Source organism: Lathamus discolor, chromosome 1 (assembly GCF_037157495.1).
Source record: "Lathamus discolor isolate bLatDis1 chromosome 1, bLatDis1.hap1, whole genome shotgun sequence".
Lineage (NCBI taxonomy): Eukaryota > Metazoa > Chordata > Aves > Psittaciformes > Psittacidae > Lathamus > Lathamus discolor.
Genome location: NC_088884.1, coordinates 127,652,080 through 127,671,741, shown reverse-complemented (window position 1 = coordinate 127,671,741; position 19,662 = coordinate 127,652,080). Strand labels below are relative to the sequence as shown.

The following is a 19,662-nucleotide window of genomic DNA, read 5'->3' as shown; positions in this document are numbered from 1 at the left end:
TTAGTGAAGAATGGGAGATGGGCCTGAAGCCAACTGTGTCACTGTATATTTGTGATTTAATACCCTTCCTATTTATATTAAGCTAGCTTGATCATGGAAAGCCTCATTTACACCTTATTTTAGAATGCCTGCTTACAGAGTCAATTAAAAAATGAAGAAAGGAACACAGATTAGGCTTTTTTCTTCTTTCTATGCTAGGAAATGGGGAAGCAGATCTTTTTATCTGATCAGAAAACAGTGGATAAAGATTTCATCCTGGCAATTGTATTTCTATTTCTTTGTATCTCACCTTTTAAAAGAAACATGTTAAGGCTCTAGAGATGGCTGCTTTATATTTGAAGTTGCACAGACTGATATATCTTCATTACCTTTAGTATTTAAGAATCTTTTATTTTAATGAGTGAAAGGAATTTTTCTGCCTTTGAAAATTATTTTGGCTACCTGAATGCTATATACTATTTGACCAATGCTACTTGAATGCTTAAAATAAAACTTGAACTTTCCAAAATATTTCCAGAATATATCTTGCAAGAAAAGTTATAGAAGCTTCCCAAATGTTTTGAAAAGAACATGTGTAAGTGATGTGAAATTGTCACTTCATCTTGCCCTTACCAGACCAGTTATTCTAGGGGCAGTGAAACTGCATCATGTTGACATTTTATTCTCTGAGTGACAGAAGGAGCAGAGTTCAATGCAGGCTCAGCTGTCTTTCCCACCCAGAACAGATGCATCAGTTCTGAATGCTAGAAATGAAGCTCTCATTTCTGAAAATCAGATACTGTATCTGCATATCCTGGTGGCAAAATGCTGAGCTGACAGACAGAGGCCTTCCTTCTGATTGAATTCTGCTTTATCTGAAGAATGCAGAATGCTTCATACCACTGCTTCTTCATTTATGAGAAGTACCTTCTCTCTGAGACATCAGATATACTTATGAGTCTAGAATCCTTTAATACAATCTGAAATATGGAAAGTCTAACAAAACTCTTGTCCCCATACATGGTAAGCAACAAACGCCATAAGTACTTTCAGGCACTGACATGGGAAATGGGGAAGTTGAGATTTGTATGGTGGTCTGACCTTTCACACTGCATAGTAAAAAACCAGAATTGTGAATTATTGCCACAATAACCCAGAAGCTAATGGAGAGGTTAGTTTCAGAGGGAATGTGTTGTGACACAGATGTATCTCACCTAACTAGTAATGTTGTTAAGGTTGCCAAAAGAAGAGCCTACACTCCTTCAGTAGTTAAAGGAGAGATAAGAGGGCTAGAGAGACTTTCTCAGATGAGCTGATTTTTTCTAAGACTGTCCTATTTTCTGCAAAAACAATAACCCTCAAGTCTTTCAAGTCAGGTCTTTTTTATTAAGCATTTCAGACAGCTATCTAAATTTGGTAGGATGCTTTGCCCCTTTAAATGGAGTTCAGGTGAATAACATCTGCTATTTAAACACTGCTGGAGTCAGTAAATAAAATAAAACTTATTAACAATTTTATAGGTTTCTGAGGTTCATCAGATCTCTGGATACTAGACCAGCGTTGGAATTTCTTTAGAGCACTAGATTCCTTGTAATCTGTTCTTGTTCTTGAAATAGGAAGGATAAGCCCCAGCAATACTTCAGAACTCAGATGAGTGGTTAAAAAATCATCTTTTTGATTAAAGATGGTTAAATCATCATCTTTACGCCAATGCTCCCAACTACACTGTTAATATACATACAGTTTCTTAAAAATTAAGAATAATGCAAGTTATTGCTTTTTCTTAATTTCTCTACTTGTTATACTTTAAGAAGCCTTCTGCACTGAGCTCAGAGATTTTTTTGTATCTATATTTTTAGATGCTGACTGTATTTTCAGTCTGTCTTATTCCTGTAATCTGACCAGGTTGCTTTGTTAGGTTATTTTTATTTTATACTGAGATTTTTCTCACTCAGGGATATCACACTTATGAAGTAACTCTTTCATCTAATCATTCCTGTTCTCACATAACTTACCATGTGTTTTATAAACAGCCTTTTTGTCGACTACAGGGATCTTTGCTTCCCTTAATAGAGTGTGCCAGACATTGTAATATGCCTTGCCAGTAGCTTCTCTTGGTCTGGCTGCCCACTGACAGAAATTTTGTTGTTGATGACAAACGGGACAAAACATTTTTGCTTCAGATTGTGCTGTGTGTCTTTCACATTGAGGACAGAATTTTTCTTTGTCATGTAAGCTCAGTCAATAAGTTTCTTTAATTAAACAGTTTTTTGGGAAAGTGCTGTCCTACATTTCCAAGGTGTGCTCAACTGTGGGAGCTGTTATGCTTTCTCCATGGGCTTTACCTTTCTATTAAGAGCCATCATAAATTGTTCAAGATGATAGCTTTATTTCCCTTCGGTTCAGATAATCCTTCTCAATTTTAACTGAAAGACTTCATCAGATGATCACTTTTTCCTGAACTTTTTTCTACCCTGACTGTCTCATTCTTTTTCACTGCATCTAAATACCTTACTCTTTTTGTAGTTTTTGTGAATGTCAGCGATGTCATCACAAATTTATGGTCAAAGATGTGTCCCTTATATACTACCAATGGTTTCTAGCCTCCTTGTTTTTCAATTCTCCCACTTAAAGTTATTATCTCCAAAATCCACATAAACCATATGCAGCTTTTTTCCTTCAGATCAACTGCATCTTCCGATTGATGTCTTATAAATTCATAGTAACCATTCTAAATGTGGGTTTTTTGGTATTGCTTGCCAAGGAAGAAGGAGGAGAACTTGTAAATTTATCCCCTCATTGCTTGCATGCCTTTATTACATATGATGATTAGCATTTGCATTACCTGGTTAGTCTTTGCAAACCAGAGTATTTTTATCAATATTTCTTTCAGCTGAAGAGCTTTAATGTTTAGGACCACATTTTCAGAATCCCCTGGCTGATTAAAAGTCATGTTATTAACTTTCATTTCTTGGCAAAACAGCAAATGAGAAACTAAGGTCCGTACCCCTTGATTCTCTCAGAGGCTTCTGAAGCCCCACTAAGAACAAATCGGAAAGAATATATGTTCCTATTTTTGACAACCAAGCATCAATTTCAGCCACACATCTGTTTAGAGAAGTTGCAAGAGTATTACTTTTACTTTCTAGTTTAAGCTTCACTGTCTTGTTCCCATGCAAATTTCCTGAACAACAATTGCAGTCTTGGCAGTGTGAAAAAGGTAAACAATCTATATAGTGCGGTCTTTTCCCAGCTGGGTGTTATCTTATTCTGTGTAAAGAAACTTGGCATCACTGAAACCATTAGAGTATGTATCAGAAACTTATAAATATGTTTGTCAGCAATTTGGAAATACCTAGAAAATTTTCTACAAGGACCTGCCTGTATTGGTAGGGAGTGGATCATGATGGAACCGACTGTTTTTCTTATTCTATGTCTTTGAATTGGTTATGTGGTATGAACACAGCCTTAAGAACCCATAAAGAAGCAGAATTTAATAGGATCCCTACTCCACTATTATTATTTTTTTAAGTAGTTTTTAAACTGGTTTATTTATCTGTAATTACATTTAAACGCAAAAGCAGTAGCTTTCCTGAAGAGTAGCCAAAGTGTTAGAAACACCACCAAAAAGAAAAACAAGAGGAGGAGGAAAACTTTGTGAAAATATAAGCATACACATTTTGAGAAAAAGTAATTCCCATCTGTAAGATTGTAAAATTAAATAGGAAATTCAGCAGCTGTCAAATAGCAGATAAGATCCAGTGCTCTCTGCAGGACTTCAGAAGCCTGTTGGAATGAAAAAAGTATTATCTTGCCTGAAGGACGTATAAAATAAATAATGCAAACAACTTTACGCAGCACAATGCTACAAAACCACCAATATACTAAAGAAGATTCATAAATAAATAAAAAAATCACTTAAAATTAGTATAATTGTTTTATAAGGAAGTACTGAAAAGATAAATCTCGAAGGAAAACCTAGTCTTGCATCATAAAGATTTCTTCTTTATATGCTCTGTTAGTGGATTTGTTTACAAAACAAGGTTTCAAAAAATTAATCAGTTTGTTAAAAAATCTTCTTTTTGTATAACTGATGCAGCTGTGGAAATCTCCTCCCCCATTGCTAATAGTAAATAAATTCAGAGTAAATCAGAAAGTAAACCAGCTTTATATAAGCATCTTAATAGTTGCAAAGCAATAGACATCATGCAGAGAATATTTCAACCTTGAAATATACATTAAAAGGAAATTTTAGGAAAATGTGTGTGGAGATGCAAAGCAGAAATTAACAGGAAAAATTGCTTTTAATTTTGTCAAAATCAGGTTTTCATCCACAAAAAATGTCTGTAGAAGAAAAATGTTTAAAAAACCTTAGACAAAACCCGTCCATAAAATGGATGCTTAAAGCCTCTCCTGCTGTGAAAAGAAATTTGGACCAATATTGACTTTTCTTTTTTCCTTTTTTTTTTTTTTTGTGTTGAAGCAGTTGACTTGAATGTAAGCCAAGAAGAATCAACCACATGACAGTAATAGCATAGCATGAAATGTACCCATGTTTCAACAAGACTCTTGGAGCTGTGCCTGGGAATATAGCATGTCAGAGAGAGAGATAGAAGGAACATATTTTGTACTGACAATAATTGTGTCCAACAAGTGATTGTTAACGATGAAAATGATAATTTAGACCAAGCAGAAAAGATTTTGTGTGTATTTTCTGTGATTTATAGCACATTTAGTGGTAATATCAGAACATTAGTATCTGTATTCCAGCAGCATTGTATGTAAAATGATATAAGCTGAAATACTTTTGCTTCATCTTTTACTTCTGTTGAGAAATGAGGGATGAATTTGGGAGATGCTAGCTAGTGCAGAAATGGGAATGTTAGAGGAGGCTTTTTGGTTATGAGATACTTAACAGTCCTTAAACATATTTAGGTTTCATACTGTGTGTAAGAAGAGGGTGAACGAATGCCAAGAGGTGTTGTCTAGGGTGGCAAAGGATGATCTGTAATTTTTTAAACATTGATATATCAGTAAGTTTAAAGACATCTGTATAATTTTTTAATTTCTGATTTATTTAGATTTAAATAAATAAAAGCAGTATTGTTAGTTCTAGACAATCTGACATTCTTATTTAAGCAGCAAAGGCTGTTTTAGCTTTGGCAATGTTAGAGTCCTTTCCAAAGGAGCTGATCAAGTTTTTCCCTTACTCTCTCTCGTATTTCCACATGGAGAACAATACATTTAAGATGCTGTTGTAAAGAACTTTGGGAAGAAGTTGAAACATTTATGCAGAGATTCTTATTTAAAAGTGCAAAAATTGCAAAATTCTGTTTGAGTGAATTCTGAACCTCCCAAAATTAAAAAGAACTATACAGCTATAGGGTAAAAATACGGATTGTCAACAAGAACAAAACATCTAATATTTACACTAATCTATGATAAAAGCCTATTGATCAAAAGAGGTACTGATTCGGGATGGTAGATGTAAGGTAGTAGGCAGGACCCTGCATTATAGAAGATTGAATGCAAGTAAACAATAAATCTGAGGTAGGAACACATGTAATACTTCAAATTCTGACTTCTTATAAACTGCAGGAAGAACTGTGCACTCTATCAGTACAACTTAATCAAGATGAATTTCAGCATTTGAGAAAATACTTGGCAGCTGTAATATCTAATTTAAAAAAGAATATGTAAATATATTTATGTAGAATGTGCACAGAGTAACGAAACAGTAGTATTAACTCAGAGGAATTTCTAATAGGTAAAATAGAGAAGACTGAGGCAAAATGCATGCAAGCCAAATATAATTTATGAATTTAAGGCTGGGCAAAGTGCTAAAACCGAGTGAGTTTTTATTAGTATTGAAATGAAATCTATAGATGAATGAAAATTAATGTGATGTTAGAGAGATGGTAGTTTAGGAAGAAATGTAAAAGATATTCCTGTTCATGCTTCTGGGTTGCCATCAAATGGCACATAGGGCCTTGTTCTGATGTGCAATGGAGAAACTGCACCAGAACCAGGACTACACAATGAGCTGCAGAGGTCAGATGCTTCCCATTGTTCCAGTTAAAAACAGCCAGGGTCACCCTGGGCTTATCTTCAGGTGATGTCCTGCACAGACAGGGTTTCATACTGAAGCATAATAAGCTTTTGGCAGGATGGAGGTTCGTGATCTCTGTAGGTACAGTTTTGATCTCTCTCAAAAGCTGTCAAAAAAAAATATCTGAGCCTGTGAAGGCTTGGAAGGAACTTCTTAGATCATCAAGATGAAAGTAAATGAAGTTTTGTGTGGGTGTCATAGGATAAAAAAATCTAAATGGATAGAGACACAGGAAGGTACTTGTGTAAAGTTTCGATACTGTCTCGCATTACATCCTTGTCTCTAAATTGGAGAGACATCAATTTGATAGATGGACCACTCGGTCGATAAAGAACTGGCTGGATGGCTACATCTAAAGAGTTGTGGACAATGACTCCATGTCCAACCACAGACCAGTAATGAATGGTGTCCTTCAGGGATCAGTGTGGGCACTGGTCTTGTTCATCGGTCTTGTTGCCGATGAAACCAAGCTGTGCGGTTCAATTGATATGCTGGAGGGAAGGGATGCCATCCAGAGGGACCTTGACACGCATGAGGTGGGCTGAAGCCAGCCTTATGAAGTTTAACCATGCCAAGTGCAAGGTCCTACACCTGTGTTGGAGCAATTGCAGGCACAGCTACAGTTTGGGCAGAGAAGAGATTCAGAGCAGCCCTGCGGAGAAGGACTTGGGGGTGTTGGATGATGAGGAAATGAACATGAGCCTGCAGTGTGCGCTCGCAGCCCAGACAGCCAGCTGTATCCTGGGCTGCATCAAAAGAAGCGTGACCAGCAGGTTGAAGGAGGTGATCCTGCTCCTCTACTCTGCTCTTGTGAGACCTCACCTGGAGTATTGTGTGCAGTTCTGGTGTCCTCAACATAAAAAGGACATGGAACTGCTGGAACAAGTCCAGAGGAGGGGCACAAGGATGATCAGGGGACTGGAGCACCTCCTGTATGAAGATAAGCTGAGAAAGTTGGGGCTGTTCAGCCTGGAGAAGAGAAGGCTGCGTGGAGACCTCATAGCAGCCTTCCAGTATCTGAAGGGGGCCTATAGGGATGCTGGGGAGCGACTCTTCATCAGGGACTGTAGTGACAGGACAAGGGGTAACGGGTTAAAACTTAAACAGGGGAAGTTTAGATTGGATATGAAGAAATTCTTTCCTGTTAGGGTGGTGAGGCACTGGAATGGGTTGCCCAGGGAGGTTGTGAGTGCTCCATCCCTGGCAGTATTCAAGGCCAGGTTGGACAGAACCTTTGGTGAGATGGTTTAGCATGAAGGTTCCCTGCCCATGGCAGGGGGGTTGGAACTAGATGATCTTGAGGTCCTTTCCAACCCTAACTATTCTATTATTCTATGATTCTAAGATGTGCATCTTACAGCTCTCTGGGTTGAAAGCTCATGTCAGAGAGTTCAGAAAAAGTATATGACTAAATTGAGAGGAAGTGAACATACAAGTGCTGAGTGGGTTAGAACAAAGAAAAAATTACACAGCGACATGAGGTTTCTGTAGTTAAATTTTATTCAGGCACTTCTGAATTTGTTGCTATGTTGGTTTTGTATTTTTTTATTTATTTATTTATTTTTTTTTTATAATAAGCAACAGTGTTCTCATGCAGTAAAGTGACTGGAGTTTACTTTCTTTCCATTTCAATTCATCTCTCTGTAGTAACTAACTTTTAGATACTTTGTCACAGGCTGTCTCTAGGGTCACTGAAGCAATCATCTAATATTTCTTCAGGTCTTAAAATATGTATAACAAACTAAAATAAGAACAGTATTTGAAATTCCATGAACATACTTTTCAAGGGACAAGCAGCCATAAATTTTAAAAAGTGGTAACTGAAATCTAGATCTTATTAAAATAGGTAAGATTTAGGTAATATTTTCAGTGGAAACATGATTTCAACCAGCTATGACCACCAGGAAAGCTGTTGTGCTGTATACATACCATTTCAGACCATGTTCTGAAATTTCTACTTCCCGACATTGATTTGTGCAGTAGATTTTACAAGAAAAAAATCTTTCCAGAAGGGTTGATGATTTGTTGGCTTTGATAATCTGTGATTCAGGAAAGCCATTACTGTCAACAAAAATCTTATTAAATCTGACAAGAGGGTTTTAACAGCCATGGTGTTTGGTATGAAAAATTAACCTCTAAAAAGGTTAAAGAATTATTTTGTTCAAATAATTATTTACTTTAGCTTTTCTTTCCCAATGTGAACTGAGTGTAGATTAATGAACTTTTATCTTCATGATTTGGTAGATGAATTTTACTATCATTCATAGTTTGTTTTGTGTTTATGTATTTGGCTTCTTACAGATCAGAGAAAGCAATTTTCACTACCAATGCAGTACATAGCACACTAAAGAACCTCTGTGATACCTCTTTAAGATGCTGTACTGCTATTTCATAAATCTTTGGCTTGTCATGTATCATGAATGCTACTTCAAAGGAGAAAGATCCCTTTGACTCTCAGGAGACTGAGTTCTGAATTTAATACCTGGAGTGAACAGGCTCCTTAAGAATTTTTTGTAAAGTCTCAAGAGTGAAAAGGGAAGATTCTAATAACAAAGAAAATTACCTAAAAAAAAAAAAAATCCAAACCTCTAGTTTTTCACCTGTAGTTTAAGGAAAAAATAAAATTCACAATTTCATTCATTATAATGAAAATTTACAAACTAGCACCTTCCATTTCTAGAAACTGCTAACTTCTTGTACAAGGTTAATCTTTTGCTTCTTATTGCCCCTGAAGCACAAAGTGTAGTATTACCCAGGTCACATTTTTGTGTTTTGCTTCACTGACATCAGTTATAGCAGCTTCCAAGCATAAGTCATAACTACCTAGTGATTCAATGTGAAAGTTTACATTTTAGTTATGCTTACATGAAACAGAAGAAATTTCTCTATTTTTTTCCTCCAGTTGTTTTGGTGTTATGACATGAATCTGGGCATATTATTGGCTATTGACTATTCAGTCAAAAGTAACTGAGAGAGGAAAAATGAAGTTCTTCCTTTTCTAAAATGCATTTTTTAAAATTAAGTCATCATTTGATTCATATTTCTAAAACACTCAACCAAACATGTTCATGTTTTTAAAAGAGAATCTCTTCCACAAACAAGAATGCAATTCTCTCTAAGAAAGCAGTTCATGTGACTCCCAGCAGCTATCATCTGACAGATCTCTTCTGCTCTTATTCTAAGCCCAAGGCAGATTAATTTTTTTAGGGGATAATAAGCTCTGTTTTCCCCCTCTTTGCTACACCAATGCTTTGTATTATCTCAGCACAGATATTTAAGCAAGCTTCTTAAGCAAGCAAGACTACAAAGAATTTCATCCATACTGCAGCTCAGAAAATAAAATGATATTAAGAAGAGATAGTAATGTTCATAATAAGGCTGACATTTTTTCTCCATTCTGTTGTAATCACAGAGGAGGAAGATTTATGAATCTGTGTGGAACCCAATCTTAAAAACAGTTACCGCAGTTCAGTAATGTAACTAATATCAAATATTTAGTTGTCCATTAAATTATTATGCATGTACTACTTTGAAAGATGTACTAAATTTAGGAAAAATTACGTAGTTCAGACATTCTAGAAGGTTCAAAAATAAGGTCTCAGACTAACCTAGTTTTACCAAACTCGTAGAATAGGAGGCTGATTTTACTTTTAAAATACTTTTAGAATATAGTAAACTGAGAATTTAAAGGTGATTCTGAGAAGAGAAAGCCTTCTTTCTTATGTCTCACTCCCACTTCAGAAAAACTGAGTGCAACTATTTAGCTTGATAATAAATTAAGATCAGACATAGCATTTTAGTTGGGAATTCATAGACCTGAAGTGAATCTACATTTCTAAGTAATTTTCCAAGTAATTATTTGTAAATGAGTGCCTGGGGTTGAACCAGATGTTGTCTCATTAGCCTTACCACAGTAGTATAGAGAGAAAAAAATATGAGAAAAAATAAAAGAGCAGTATTGAAAACTAAATAAATACGAGTGTGTACAGAACACTATTTACTTGCATTGATGATTTTCTCTTCAACATTTAGAATAGTATTTCCATTATATAAAGCAACCAACAGGCAGAAAAGTCTTCCATAACTTTCACGTAGTAGATTCATTATATATATATATATTTTTTTTTATAGACTTTGCTTTCACTTTATCAATTGATTTTTTAGTAAGTATGGTTTTGGGAAAGGTTGGAAAAGAAGACCTCCATTATCTTCATGAACATATTTTAAAAATCTTTAAACTGCTTTGATGTTAAAGTGAAAATGGTTCATTACTTACCAACTGGCAGGTAAAGCTAAAGTGTTGAGTCCTAAATAAAGGATAGAAAGAAGATACCAAATATGTGGAATACTTCTATTTGTTCTACTTTAACATTCCTGCATCCTTCTGCTAATTCTTTTTAGTGTTATAAATTCTCTAGCTTTTCAAACTACTGGCAAAAGTCTCATCTATCTAGGGACAATCAGGGAAATTAATCTGAATTGAATTTTAAACTGGATTAATTAAACTACATTAGATCCCTATGTAAATACACTTCCTCAGAATTTAAATGGCTTTTATTTAATAATCTTTGGAAGAGAGTTAAATTAAATGAAATTAAGGCCTCTTTAATATTGCTTGAGAATGTCCATCCCATAACTTCAAAGTAATAAAACTGCCATACCTAAAATTGAATTCGTTTGTTGTTTTGGATTGCTTTTCCTGATCAGGTCTACATAGACAAGCCATCCCTCTAACAATTTTTACTACTATTTACAAGCTTTTTGATTCTGGCCTTTTTTGATTTCCACAGCTAACACCTGTGTTTATATTAGGCATTTGCCTTTATCACCTGATGTGAGAGAACTTACATTAGAAAAGAATTAGAAGATACTTTCTATTTTCCCCTTACGTAGTTGTTAAGGTTTAATTTTAAGCAGATTATGGACCATCTTACTCAGCTTTCAAAAACAACTCATTTCTTATTCTCGGTGTTTTTCTGTGGTAAGCAACTTAAAAAGTACTAGTGTGCTGAAAGTTTTTTAATTCAGTAATGTGTTTATATTTGTCAGCATTTCTGAAGCCATCAGATCTTGGGGCTGATTTACTTCCACATTTAATCATGTAGCATCTTCATATATTTTCCACAGCATAAAATCAAAAGGTAATTGTTATTGGTGAATGTGTCTACTAGTTGTCTCAGATTAGCAGAGAGTAGTAATTTAGCGTGCTTAGCTATGTACAGGAGCTGGGTGTGTTAATGTAACTACTGGCCCTGAAGGCAAGTAGAGTTCAATGCTTCCTACAAGCAGATTGCTATAATCTTTGCTAAAAAAAGAAAATGTGTAGCCTTTGGAGAACACATGTTGCAAAGCACATAATTTAATACATTTCTTAACAGAAGTAAGCACCCTAATTTCTTCTGAATGATGGATTCCCTTTATGTAGACCCCAAATATATTTAAATATGGTAATAAAATGACAAATATGTCATCTGATTGGTTCAATACAGAATGGATTTGCCAATGAGATTCTGACACTGCCATGGATAATAATGTATTTTTATTAAGACTCAGATTTCAAAAGCAAAAGCAAGCAAAGCCTATGGTATTTCATTCTAATATTTTGCATCATGATTTATAGTGGAAAAAAACTAACCATGTGGCCTCTTGTCTTAACTATGGAGTACTGGTGATGAGAGGGAGAGACAGGCTTCACAAAGCATGCAGCTGTCTGTACTTCAGATGTGGTGCTTTGCACCAATTGTAGGCCTAAGAGTGACAAGAATGTGGAATAAGCTTGTACTTCTGGAAGCATAACATCTGTTTCTGCAGAAGCATCATGTTAGTGCTTCATAAGTCACTTTGACCAGATTATTAATTGATCATCAGATCAAAACCATAATTTAAATAAGGGCAGATACAGAAAAATCCAGTCAGAAATGAGTGTCACGTTTCTGTTCCCTTTTTTGCAATGGAGTATCGGTTAAATTCTGACATACCACTAGTTTTGGTTTTTTTCCTCTTTTTCTGCAGTTTATTATGCTGACATACATCTTTATGTTGGCCTGGCTTGGAGTTACAGCTTTTACATCCCTGCCTGTTTACATGTACTTCAATCTGTGGACCATTTGCCGAAATGCCACTATAGTGGATGGAGCTAACCTCTGCTTGGATCTTCGCCAGTATGGTATGTGAATGAACAGCACTAAATATAAACCAAGATTTCGTAAAAGAAAACATCACATTGCTTTGTTTTCATGTATCTCAAATGAACTGTTTCAGTGTTTCTGAAACAATTGTTAAGCATCTCTTTCTCTCTTTTTGCACACTAGTCAAGGCAGTATATTAAAAATGCACTGCATTTCTGGGCCTGACAATATTTAATCAGCATTGTCAATCTTCCCAGAGTACTGAAAATTTGGCTTGGGGCTTCTGTTTAGTCTGTTCTTTTGAAATTGCTGGAACTTGTCTGAAATGCTCAATTAGTCATTTATCTGAAGAATGACTCTTATGTCTTGTGGTAGAACACTGATTTGCAGATGTGGATCCTAGGCTATCATTTCTATCTGCAGAGGTGAACTGCGACAGGACAAGATTGATTACTTGCAAAAATTTTGATGAGGAGTGATAACATAAACAGTAACACTCTAAGAGTCTGGTGAAGAAAGAGTAGGGCTAAAGCCTGTACTGTGAAGGTTAAAATAAATTTGGGATATGCACATACTTGGGATGGTAAATCTGGACAAAAGGGGATTTGGAATTGTAAAAAGTCTAAGAATTCTTGTGTTGGTGGTGATATTTCAACAAAATATTTCACATTAGTGTTTTCATATGGGGAAAAAAAAAATCTTTTTTAATTTATTGATTCCCCCCAGCTTGAGAAGTGAGTTAAGAAAGCAATTATCCATACAGTCTCAAGAATATTAATTCTTTCTATGACTTTTCATTTTGCTAATACTCACGGCTACTTTTTATGATTAATTCTATTTAAAATATGTGTGTAACATTAACATACACAATGTATATTCTGTAAACATACCTGGTTCCTGTAAATTCAGTGTAAAAAACGTTGATTACTGATAGGAAAGAACAGTACCATTTTTCATGATACCCAACTTATAACAGTTCTCCTCAAGCTAGTCTTTGATTTATCATCTAGACATTATCTAAAAAAAACTATGTGTCAGATTCTAGTTATTTTTGTTGATAGAAAAACTGTTATTACAATAAAGTGTATCTTTGGGTAATGTTTTTTTATAACTAATGAATGAAGCTTTGTATCAGATCAACATGTTTGAAAACAATATGCAGCACATTTCTTCACAGGAGAACAGAGAATGTTTATGAACATGATGAGTATATGTAGTAGTTGCAAATAAATTTGTTGTTTTGATTAGTGTGTTGATCAAAATCAGGGATGAAGATGCTTTCAGAAATGGCTGAAAAATTATTACCTTCATGTTTCCTAATAGGGCTTTTACTAAATACATTCTGCGTTAGTTTTGTGATGGCTGAATTTAACTAGTGTCATAGATCACAGCATGGTTCAAAGTCATTCCCCCTTGTCCTGTCACTACATGCCCTTGTAAAAAGTCCCTCTCCAGATTTCTTGTAGGCCCCTTTAGGTATTGGAAGGTCTCGTCTTCCAATATAAGGTCTCCCCTCAGTCTTCTCTTCTCCGTGCTGAACAACCCCAACTCTCTCAGCCTTTCTTAGTAGGGGAGGTTTTTCAGCCACTGATCATCAACAAAAAAATTGCTTTTGTTGAAGTTCTGCAAGGCAGTCAAGAATTTGTATTTCTTAGCTCATATGAAGTAAGCTTCTATATGATAAGAATATTAAATATTGTGAATATTTATTCTGCTCCCAGGTATTGTAACTATTGGAGAGGAAAAGAAGGTTTGCACCTCTTCAGAAAGTTTCATCAAGATGTGTGACTCTAATGAGGTGAATAATGTGATATTTTTGGCAAATCATAATATATGTTATAGTAGAAAATAACTGATGTGTGTTTTCTTGCTCTTAATGATGATGCAATAAAATGCCAGTGGAAAATACAGTCAGCAAGTACTTTCCCCAGTCTTTTACCACATATCAAATTTAGACAGTGAAATTTCTAGAGCCTTTTGTTTTCTAAATATGCTTGTATTTTTTTATTTCTTTTTTATGAATTCCATTGTCATGTATATTTTTTACTGAGATGTTTTTGAAAGCTAACGCATCTGCTGCACAATAAATAGGTCTATACGATGAATCACTGTTTGAATATCTTATGATTACTGTTGTGACAGGAAAGTAAAGATTTCAAATGAATTTAACCAAATCTTGCAGTGTGTTAGGATAATAGTACCTAGTACATTTTTCTTTGCAGTTTTTCCCTCCGGCAAAGGCCACCTATTTCAGTCTGGCTGAGGTTTCTGAGTTTTTAAGTGATCAGGAATGAAAGACAAACAAAATTACATCTATTCACATAAAAAGAGAGGCTAAAATCCTGACCCCTCTGAAGTCAGAGAATGCTTTGATAAATGCTTCACTGGGTCTTACTGTGCTTGAATAAATCTTCTTAGAGTGAAGGTACATTATCTGCCTTTGTAACAAAACCATCTATGAAAATGCAACCCTTGCTGTGCAGTCAACACTCAGTGTGCTGGTAAACCAGATCACTGAAATTAAAACAATTGTAATCATTTTGTTTGGAGTGGGGAAATGAAGGTAGTTGGATTGTTTAAGAAACATGTTTTATATTATGTAACTATGGTTAAATTTTATTGAGAAATTTGGAAGGGAAGTAAATCAATATATGAGGACGGAAAGCTACATCTAGTGAAGGGAAACAGGGTTTCCTTAGGCTGTCTCTGTCACTATTGAAACCACCACAGACATTTATAGATCTAGTAAGGTATTATTGTAACTGGGAAAAAAAAAAAAAGTGCAGGACTGTTTAATTTTAAATAATAAATTTGCTTAATATTTTATGATTTAAGTATAATATTTTAAAACAGAAGTATGCTTTATTCTTGCTATGAGTATTGTGACAAAGCAAGTACAAGCACAATGTCATGTAGGGATCTCAGTCTTTTGGAAAAAGTATCAGGAATCATTAGTTGGTAGAGTGGGTGGCACCAGGAAGGTAATTATTTGCTCTACTTTATTCTTACTTTTTGTTCAGTTTCTGTTTAGTGTGCCACCATGAAAATCACTTTCTTTGTCCCCCTTTGCAGCTAAACATGACATTCCACTTGTTCATTGTGGCACTTGCTGGAGCTGGAGCAGCAGTCATTGCTATGGTAAGCTACCCAGCATTCTGTACTTCCATCATCTGAATTGCTAATTCATTCTGGTTATTACTTAGTATCAGTTATTCAATTTCCATACTATCACTCAATGCTGTTACTAAAGTAAAAGTCTGTAATTCAGTACTCTCTCATCTCCATTTAAAATATGTTGGTGGATTCCTTTTAAAGTAGAACATCGTGATTGCTTTTTTGAATAAAACCTCACCTTTAAGCACATGCTTAGAATTTTTACTGCTCACTTGCTCTCTTCAGGCAAGTGTGAACTCTCATGTCTGTTTCATGACCGTAGTAATATACTTTTATGATTTACGCCTTTCTGGATATTCACAGGTTTGCCATGCTGCTATTTTAGGAGCAGACTGGTTTTGTCAGTTCTGTGTCTATATGTGAGTGCATCAGTTTTTCTGTCAGGACAAAGTTTTGCTTTATTTAAATCATGAAGATTATTTTGAATTTGATCCTATTTTGACAAAGGAAATGTTCCACTGAGAAAAGAGCGCATGAGCTAGTGCCTTGTTCTTTGGCTTTTGTGTGCTGTGTCTTCTTAAACATAACAATAATTTTAGAATGGGGATTTTATTCCAGTGTAGGTTTGCATAATATACACTGAAATGAGAAATGAAAAGTGGCTGTTACTCAGTATTTACGCATTCCATAAGAAAAATGTTATTGATGTTTATTAGTATTATAATTGCTACTGGTAATTTTTTATTCAATCCTAAAGTCATAAATATTTCATTCTCCTTAGAACTGCATTTATAAAGAAAGGACAATCAGAGAATATTCAGTTAACCAAGCATTCCTGCTGCATTCATGATTTATTTCTTTTCTTTGCCATTTCTTCAATATTACGTGACACCCTGCCAAGAGGGCATCACTTAGCAGAGACAGCAAAATGGAAGAAATTTATTTACAATGTAATTTTTATTTCAAGACCACAAATAATAATAGTAAATATAACTTAGATTAATAATTTATTTGCTTTTCCAAAATGAGACTTTTATGCCTCCAGTTAGAAAAATAGTGACCAAATAACAATAATTATAATCTATAGGTATATTAAGTGTCAGGAAACTATATCCAAGAGACTATTAGTTCTCCAGTGCATTATTGGTTTAAAGTGTATTCAGTAGTAGTGATCAAATGCTAATTTGTTCAGATAACAATTCTGCATTTCAAAGAAGAGTTTTGAATATGTATAGCCATTGAAAGATTTTTAGTGAAAAGGAGCACATCTTTGGTGGAAGCCAATTACATAGGTACATGGAGCCACGTAGCTTAAATACATGATACTTTCAATGAAGTTTAAAAAACCCCCTTTATAGGTCACGGTAACATATCAAAGATGTCACAGATGTGTTACACCAGGCACTAATCCACTAGGAATTCACTTTGATGGCTCACACTTATTTTTGAGGGGTTACCCACACACAAGTATGCTTTTCATTGGATTCTGTGACTGCATAGAGGAAGCATGACAGCACTGACTGTTTCAACAGAAATGTAAATTAAGGATCTAAGTGTTAGTAATTTCTACAGTGTCCAAATGCGCAGAAAAAGATAGCCAGGATTTTGAACCATAATTCATTTGGACTATGTATGATTCTAAACATTGCTGTTCTTTCTCATGTCTGTATACGTAATAAACAAATATAGAAATTATTGTTGAAGTAATATATATTTTACTGTTGTTGATGTTGTGTCAGATAGAAACAGAAGACATGAAGTTGTTTAAATGTAAATTCTACCATCCCAAAGGGTTGATTCTAAAGCTAGAAAGCGTTCTGCCTGTGATGTTTTCCGAAAACCACTACAGCAAAACTGAATTATGAGACAGTTTCCCCTTTCAAAAGTTACCATGTGAGACATGCTCTTCAGCTTCCACAGAGATTTTGTCCTGCAAGATGGAGGTGCAATTAATTCTCCTAAAACAAGGGAAATGTATAAGTGGTCTGGTCCCTGCCTCCCAGTATGATTGTGCTTTTCTGCAGGATATTGGATGCATATAGGGGGAAGCAAAAGTTATTTAGTCTTCTGCCCTCCTGATGTAATGACATGTGCCAAAAAGAAAGGAAAGACAAAGTAAAACCAAAACCCTCCCTAGCCTAGATGCAATTCTACAGTTCTGAAAGGTTGAAGCATACTTTCACCGTATAAATATAAGCAGGAATGTGTTGTGATTTAACCCTAGCTGGCAACCACCCTGGTAGGATGAAGAGGAGAATTGGAAAAAAAGTTAAAAACAATGGGTTGAAATAAAACAGTTTAACAAATTAAGTATACTACTACTACTACTATTAATGCAAAAGGAGATAACAGAAAGAGAGATAGATCTAAAACTAAAAAAAAAAAAAAAAAAAAAGAAGAAGAAAAAACAAATAAAAGTGATGTACAGCACAATTTCTGACCAATGCTCAACCTGTCCCGAGCAGCAGTCAGACACTTCTGGCTAACTCCCACCACTTTTGTATACCAAGCATGATGTTCTGTGATATGGAATACCCCTGTGGCTAGTTTGGGTCAGGTGTCCTGGCTGTGCTTCTTCCAAGGCTTCTTATGCACCTCCTCACTGGCAGAGCATGAGAGACTGAAAAGTCCTTGATCAGGGTAAGCACCACTTAGGAACAACTGAAACATTAACGTGTCACCAGCATTATTCTCAGATGAAAGCCAAATCACAGCACTTCACCAGCTATTAGGAAGAAAATTAACTCTATCCCAACCAAAACCAGGACAGAATGTTTCAATATGCAAAAAACATGTGCTGTCTTGCATATGTCTGTAATTAAAACATCCTGAGGCAGACTGTGGAAGCTGCCCTGCTTCAAATTGAATAAGCCTTGATGGAGCCCCACTGGCTTCAGGCTATTCAGGTCATGGAAGTGTGAAATTCAATTAGACAGACAGTTAAAGATGACCTCCTTAGTGTGACAATGTTATCTAGGAACTTTGTGTTAAACAGAAAACAAAGGTGGTGGGACTATTAAACATGTATGTCATTATATAACATGGACATTTATTTGAGATTATGTAAACTAAAGTAGTTATTTCCAGGCAAGTCATCCTACCTATAGTAAGTGTGAACTCCAAGAGTTCCAGAAATTTGGGTTTGTAAACTTTTAAGGAAGGGATGGGCAAAGAATGAGAATTTAACGAAGGTAAGACTATGGCTAATGTACCTTCAGAATAGCTTGTCTTTTTTTTTTTTTTTAAGTAGAAAAAAAATGCCAAGTGAAACTGCAATACATTAAAATACATTTAATACAATACATTTAAATTTGGCTTTTACTGGGTTGTTATCATAACTTTTGTGAGGCTAAGAAATGTGCCTATGTGGTCCCATTTTCACCATGTATCATTCAGTTGAAAGGTTTTCTGACACACGTGTTTTAAAAGGCCAGGAAGATATGAGTACACTGCTCAAAGGCTCCCCACTTCTAGGATTCTCGCATCTACAATCTGTTCAAAGTTCAAATTATACTCTTTTATTTGAAATCTAATTTTTCCATGAAGATGTGTGGAGTAGCTGAAGTAGTAAAGTAGGGATGCATTGCTGGGTTTTCAGTTCTTCAGTTCAGTTCAAGCTTGAACTTTGTGTCAGGTTGATGTTCTACTTCTTGACTCAACCATGCTTAGCTCCTTTTGATAAAAGAGCTAACATCAATCTCTATCATATAGTTTTCAAGTTTGAAGTTGCACTATTATGATTAGTTCTCTTGGTTCCTAACTTTCTGTGACTTCTCTTTTAGGTTCATTATCTCATGGTCTTGTCTGCCAACTGGGCCTATGTGAAAGATGCTTGCAGAATGCAAAAATATGAGGATATTAAATCAAAGGAGGAACAAGAGCTTCATGATATTCATTCTACTCGCTCTAAAGAGCGGCTTAACGCTTACACATAAAAGAAATCTTGTCTTACTTTTTATCATGAGAATGCTTTGTTGTTTAACTAAAGGCCATCCAACCATTTTAAAAACAATTGAAAGTGCTTCTCACAAAAGATTGTTTGGGTGACTTACTTATGACCCATGTACAATTCTTGGTTGTTTAGCACTTGGTTTCTTAATTAGTTCTTACTTTGTGTGACCATTCTCTACCACAAAGCTCCTAAATAGCCTTTCCTGAATTCTCTTAAGCTAATTAGTTCTGCTAGATCAAGGATACTAAACTATTGTCAAATGCAAATATGTGTTTGATTTTTTTAATCACTTTGTATGTGTTATGCATAACACCTTTTGCATTGTTTCTTATATGTTTTTGGAAAAAAGAAAAGGTAGCTTTTTATACTTTTTAGTTTTG

At 35.1% G+C, this 19,662-nt stretch overlaps 1 protein-coding gene across 1 annotated transcript in view; it reads left to right on the top strand.

The window, feature by feature from the left end:
- GPM6A (glycoprotein M6A) overlaps positions 1 to 19,265 on the top strand; it is a 36,975-nt gene extending 17,710 nt beyond the window's left edge. The window contains exons 3-6 of the mRNA XM_065665247.1: positions 12,101 to 12,254; positions 13,938 to 14,014; positions 15,289 to 15,354; positions 19,113 to 19,265. Of these exons, the coding sequence (XP_065521319.1) occupies positions 12,101 to 12,254; positions 13,938 to 14,014; positions 15,289 to 15,354; positions 19,113 to 19,265 (450 nt within the window). The remainder of the gene's footprint in view (positions 1 to 12,100; positions 12,255 to 13,937; positions 14,015 to 15,288; positions 15,355 to 19,112) is intronic.
- The last annotated feature ends 397 nt before the right edge of the window (positions 19,266 to 19,662 follow it).